Source organism: Centroberyx affinis, unplaced genomic scaffold, assembly GCF_046629955.1.
Source record: "Centroberyx affinis isolate AG114_WGS23_722 - 3 ecotype Tasmania unplaced genomic scaffold, CSIRO-AGI_Caff_v1 ptg000503l_1, whole genome shotgun sequence".
Classification (NCBI taxonomy): Eukaryota; Metazoa; Chordata; class Actinopteri; order Beryciformes; family Berycidae; genus Centroberyx; species Centroberyx affinis.
In genome coordinates, this window is record NW_027279155.1 from 572329 (window position 1) to 578328 (window position 6000).

Here is a 6000-nt window from a genome sequence, read left to right on the forward strand (position 1 = left end):
TAAATAGGCAATCCATTTGTAAGCAGTTTGTTTTAAAGAAGAAAGGAAAGCAATAAAAAAGGTTAATATGTTGAGGGAAATTATTACTCCTTAACAGTGAATTCATTCACAGTGATTAGAAGCTTCTTCGGGTTCCCAAATGCATTTACAGTACTAAGATCATCTTCGGCTTAGAATAAAACAAACACTCAGATGCTGTGAGAAAACCTGGCCTATAAGTCTTAATGCTGACTACTTAGGTGCCTAATATGAATCAGGAAAGCTTGGGTTCCTCTATAAAGTTTATACTCAGGAAATACAAGTATAGAATGGTTTGCTATGTTCATGTGATGGACAGGAAATCTTGCACAAATAAGAGAAGAAAATGAGCTGCTTGCAAACCACAACTTGAGTCACATGACGAAAAGAGAACTACGCTGTGACAAGTCACTGCAGCCTTGGAGGTTTCTATACCCTGCGTCTGCATTAGGGCTACCACTTTCACAGAGAGCACATCAAAGCCTCTGCCGTGATGGCGTAGAAAACACATATGACCTTGAGAGGATTAGACATACAGAATACATGAAATCATACTTTTCTTGTAAGTTATAACATTTGTAATGCCATTGAGTTAACATGCATCTTTATATCATGGCTTTACAGCTTTACAGTCCCACATTGCATGAAAAGCATACAGTATGTTGTTAATACAAGAAACAAATTGAAAATGAAATGTGGCTCAGTCACTGGTGCATAAGTAAGCCTGTGGAGCATCTATACCGTTGGTACAGTTTTCTTGACAGTGTGACTTGCTAATAATTAAAATGTTGCTGAACTTGAAGTCACAGAGAGCGTTTGCATAATTAATAACTCTGCTGTAAGCTACAATTTACTAATCTCTGAATCATGCATTTCTGCCTCAGTCAGCACTTCATTTGCAGATGACGTGTAGCAAAATTGGTTCACAGTAATACAGGATGATTATTAGTTTTTCATGCTGTAGTGCAATAGTACAGAACTCTGGACAACACAATAAATGCATAGCATAGAATAATTAAGAAGCTGTATACTAAAGACTATATCAGACAAACAAACATCAAAAGATTTGTCTAGCAGAAACAAAGTAAATGTAAAACTGGTATCTCCCAGCAACCTGTTTTCCAATAAAAAACAATTACACATTGACATGTTAAGCCACTGTCACAGAAAATATGTTCATATTTGTGTGTGTGGTTATAAAAATACAGGTTTAGATAAAAGATTGCATTTACAAGCTAACTAATGATCATTTGTCATATTTGGCATAAGATTACAAAACAATAATAGGAAATACACATAGAAAGTTGACAAAATATGTACATATTGTTATTTGATTCATCATTTGGTGTGTGATATAAAAAAAACATTTTCCAACATCAACATGAAACAACATGTCTAAGCAGTAGTTTTGTAGAGTGAAGCATACAAACAATATGCATACAAGAGTCATTCACTGATTCATTGATTCATTCATTTTCTCTACCCACTTCATCCTTGTCAGGGTCCCAGGTTGCTGTAGTTCAGGTCACCAGGGAAGACACCCTGGACATGTTGCCAGTCCATCGGAGGGCATACAAGAGGCAGCAACACTAAAATATTCTATTCAGTTCACATTTTTGACCAATTTTCTGTCAATGTCAAGGCTTTTAGATACAGCGTTTTGTGGGAATCTGCAATGATACAGTACAATGTAACATTCTCTGCATAGGGCTCTTTGCTCTGTTTTGTTCCCATAGCTATGAAAGCTGCAGTGAAAAAAAATGTGTTCCAGATGAGTTCAAATCTCTCCACCTCAGAACTCAGACTTTGCGCTCACTGAGCTCTCATGTGTTCCCTTTAACTCTGCGCTGGTGGCTCCTGAGACCCCCGCCTTATCTCTGCAGAACAGCCGTGTCAGTGTGCCGCGGAACTTCTCTGCCCCGAACAGGTAGACCAGCGGGTCCATAGCACCGTTCAGACAGGTGAGGGAGGAGGTGAGGCGGTTGGCGAGGCTCAGGCCCCTCCGTGTCTGGCAGGAGACGCCTGGGTGGCTGTAGCCCAGGATGAAGGTGGCCCTGCTGGCGTGATACGGCAGGAAGCAGACCACGTAGATGAGCATGACCAGGCCGATGGTGCGCAGGGCCCGCAGCTTGAGGGCCGGTTCCAGCCGGGAGCCTCGATGCAGGCTGTGGATGATGAGCAGGTAGCAGGACAGGGTGGCGAGGAAAGGTGGGGTGAAGGCCACAGCCAGCGAGATGAGTGCGTTGCGCGAGGCCTTCTCTCTGTACAGTTGCAGGCACACCGTCACGCCATCCACCTCCGCAGTCTGGCGGGTGACCAGCAGGGGCGCCATGGAGACAGTGACCAGCGCCCACAGAGAGAAGCTGATGATGTGGGCGTAGCGGGCGCGGCGAATCTTCAGCGATCTTACAGCGTGAACCACAGCCATGTAGCGGTCGCCCGCTACGCACGCCAGGAAGTACAGGCTGGCGTACATGTTGACGTAGAACAGGAAGCCGGCCAGTCTGCACGGCACCTCGCCGAAGGGCCAGTGACCTCCGGTGAGGTGGTAGGTGGCCCTCAGCGGCAGGATGATCACATACGACAGGTCCGCCACAGCGAGGTGCAGCAAGAAGACATTCGCTGGGGAGGAAGTGCCGCGCTGGTGAGAGAAGATCCAGAGGGCCAGGCTGTTTCCATTCAGGGCCAGGAGGAAGACCAGGATGTAGAAGCCTCCGAACAGCATGTTCTCAACGGTGTTATCCACCGCTGCACAGCTCACCGACGACTGGTTGGACAGGGAGGGAAGCTCTATTGTAGAAGACTCCATTTTGGTGGCTGAAGGAAATAGAAAGATGTTAGTAAATGCTGTCCTACATATCAAGATAATACCAATTCAGTTAAAATTAGAATGCATATGCCCCCAGAGCAGATAACTACCCCATCCTGACCCTTTATTATTAGATCTTTGTCCGTCTATTTACAGCTTATCTGGCCCAGCTGTCTGATTTGTCACTGTAGATTCTCCCATCCAGACCTTTAAATACTAATTTCCGGTGACTTTTGAGAGAAGACTTGTGATTGTATCCCAATTCGTTGCTAACAGCTTTAAGTTCAAATTCTGAGTATGAAATTGACCCAAATACCCATATATCCAAATAATGCCCTTGTTTTTGAGGGAATGATAAAATGAGCCCATGACATTGATATAATAGCCTACTAGTCTCCACTCACATTCTGTCGTTTCCAAAAGGGAACCCACTCCAGATATTAAGGTCAATTTCCAGCATTCCTCATAGGATTGCATAGGCTTACAGCAAGGCCACCCCCATGTGGTGTGAAGGACCTTAAGGCAAGACTTTAGTGTACACATTGAGACTGATCATTTGATTCCCCGATGCCATTTTTGGAGACTGCATTGGAAATACTTTTTCAATCTGAGAGAAGAATTTAAGAAGCCCCGCAAAAAATAACTACCCCTCCCCGTCCCTCCCTGAACTCTGGCAAGCTACAATGGTACACTCCTCTTTTTCTGTTTTTATTTCCAATTTTCTATTTCTGACTCAACTACACAAACAACATCTTACATCAATTAATCCAATAATCAAAAGGCTTCACTGGCCAGGTTAAGGACCTTGAAAACTTTGGAATTTGTAGAGGATCCAAGAACAATATGAAAAGATGTGCAAAACGGAAGAACTTGTTATCCCACACGTTGGAGCTGAAGGGAGTGTTAGGGAAGGTTACAAAATATACAAACCAGATAACTCAACAAACATAAATGTGTTTAAAATAACACTGCACCATTGTAGTCCTCCTTAACAAAATAGGATTGTCCTGCAAAGCTGTGGAAACAATGTAGAGGAGGCTGAAAACTTCCTTTATCTAACTAAGCTACAGCTCCATTTCATTAGCACACTGTCCGGAGACTTCTGTCCCAAAAGGAGCCAGCCAGATGTAGCAGCATGGCTCTTTTCAGTGTGTGTGTGTATGTGTATGTGTATGTGTATGTGTGAATCCTGCACTAAGTGGAGCTGTGGGACTCACAGGGAAGGGCATTTCTCAACCAATGCTCTGACTCCCAGCATTCAGGAGCTCAAGTCCCCCAAAGAAAAAGTTGCTGTCCCTCCAGGGATAACAAACCGGGAGCAGCACACTTGAATGCAAAAGCTTTCACAAATACCAATCCCTGGGGCTTAATCCTAAAGAGAGACAATCCCAAATATGCCTTCATCACAATGATCTGGGTAAGCAAATCTGTGCAAGCATTCACATGTGAAGAGTGGCGGCAGTGACAAAGAGGAGACCAAGCGTCTTGGCATCGGGCTTTTCAGAGATTACTCAAAGCTCATTGTGATCAAATTGTGGCTGCTGTGCTGCCAGCTCTGTGCAATCCTCTAATGTTAAAACTTGTCACAGAAACACCCAGGTGGAATGAAGTAAATGTGAGATTTAGTGATGGGATAAAAAAGCACTCTACCAATATGAGTCAAACTGTCAATCATCCATCCTCTCTCAAAAAAGCAGAGTGCCATCACTGCATGCTTTGCAAAATCAGAACTAGAACTGTTTTGGGGTCTACATGCTAATAAAAATTGAAATTTTAAAAAGACAGTTATTGGATAAATAATTAGCATTGGATTAACTATAAAGTGAAAGTTTTACCAGAACCTAAAGTTCTGCTATCAAGGACACATTTTTTCCAGTTCAACCATTTATTCAGTTCTGTGCCACTTACATATAAAACCAATAGAAGGAAGGTTGTAAATTAGCCATATGGAGCCAGACCTTTTGTAAAGTTGTTGAATAACACATAATTTAAAAAATAATGTGAGGTAAAAAAAACAAAACTTACCCACCTATCCAGAGCTCTTCAGAGAGTGCACTACTTGAAGGAAGGTCGGCCCGTGAGGGAGCAGCTCAGTTGCTGGCAGAGTGTGGACAACAATTGGTGCAGGAGCAGAGAGCTGTGCAGCAGTTGTAAGTGGCGCAAAATGAAGACTGGGAGTTTGGAGGCTGAGCCGTGTAAGAGCCGGAGCATGGACAAAAGGAATGCTGTCCTGTAACCCCCTTTCTCTCCGTCAAGATGTTCTTGGGAATGAGACTGTAGCTCTTTTTGTGTCTCAACAAATTTGATAACAGAAAGAGAGTCCCAATGGGAGCCTTTCGTTTGAACCTTGACCTCACCCTTTCTTCTCCATCCCCTCTCCTCAGAGGGCCACTTGTGTGCTCAACAATAGCTCGAGTCAGAATAAGCCGCACATTTTAGCAGCGGAGAAAAGAATGGCGTGCCTTAGTTGCAATGAGTCCTCGGGTATGACTCCATGGAAACGCGGCCTAGTGGTATACCAAATGCCTTTACCATGAAACCGCCCCTCCAGCACCCTCCCATCATCAGATAGAAGATGGACTATGCTGTTAATTGAGAAGTTTATGACTAAAGCCTCAGAGATGATCCTTTTGTGGACAGTCTGTTTCAAAGTTGTAAAGAGGGCCCCCATGCCCCCTTAGGAGAGCAAGTGAAAAACAAGAGAGGGAGGGGGAGCGTGGAGAAAACAGAGGCCCTTGTTGGTTTCTTGCCTCCTGGGGCCATCCTGAATTGGAATGCCCAAAATAATCAGTCACATAGCCATCAGACAGATGTGGAGAGAAGACCCACTGGCTGAGGGAGGATAATATTTCTTTCATACATGGAGATCACAGCTGTGTGTCACACACATCGTCCCTGTCTCTTTCCCAGTGGCCTGAAACATCGATATGCAAATGGTATTCTGTAGACTGAATGAAGCCACTATCTAGGCTGGACTGTGGAGCAGCTTTGACATCACCACCCTGTTAATCTACTGCCAGCTACTAATTGGGATGGCCCCCACTTTTGTTGTTGTTGCTACTCCTCTGTGTCTGCTGTGTATCTTGTAGCCCCGAAGCAAAAACATTGCCTTGTGTAATTCCCTGCTATCACAAATATATCATTCTTCCTACTGTGAAGATTTAATCAAAAAC

At 43.9% G+C, this 6000-nt stretch overlaps 1 protein-coding gene across 1 annotated transcript; it reads right to left on the reverse strand.

Moving 5' to 3' along the window:
- Positions 1 to 1810: 1810 nt before the first annotated feature.
- gpr17 (G protein-coupled receptor 17) lies at positions 1811 to 2827 on the reverse strand. The gene has a single exon (XM_071517630.1). It carries the CDS (start codon positions 2825 to 2827, stop codon positions 1811 to 1813), a length of 1017 nt encoding a protein of 338 aa, XP_071373731.1.
- Positions 2828 to 6000: the final 3173 nt, after the last annotated feature.

Coding starts and splice junctions, on each gene's coding strand:
- gpr17 (XM_071517630.1), bottom strand. CDS start 2,827: ATGGAGTCTTCTACAATAGAGCTTCCCTCCCTGTCCAACCAGTCGTCG.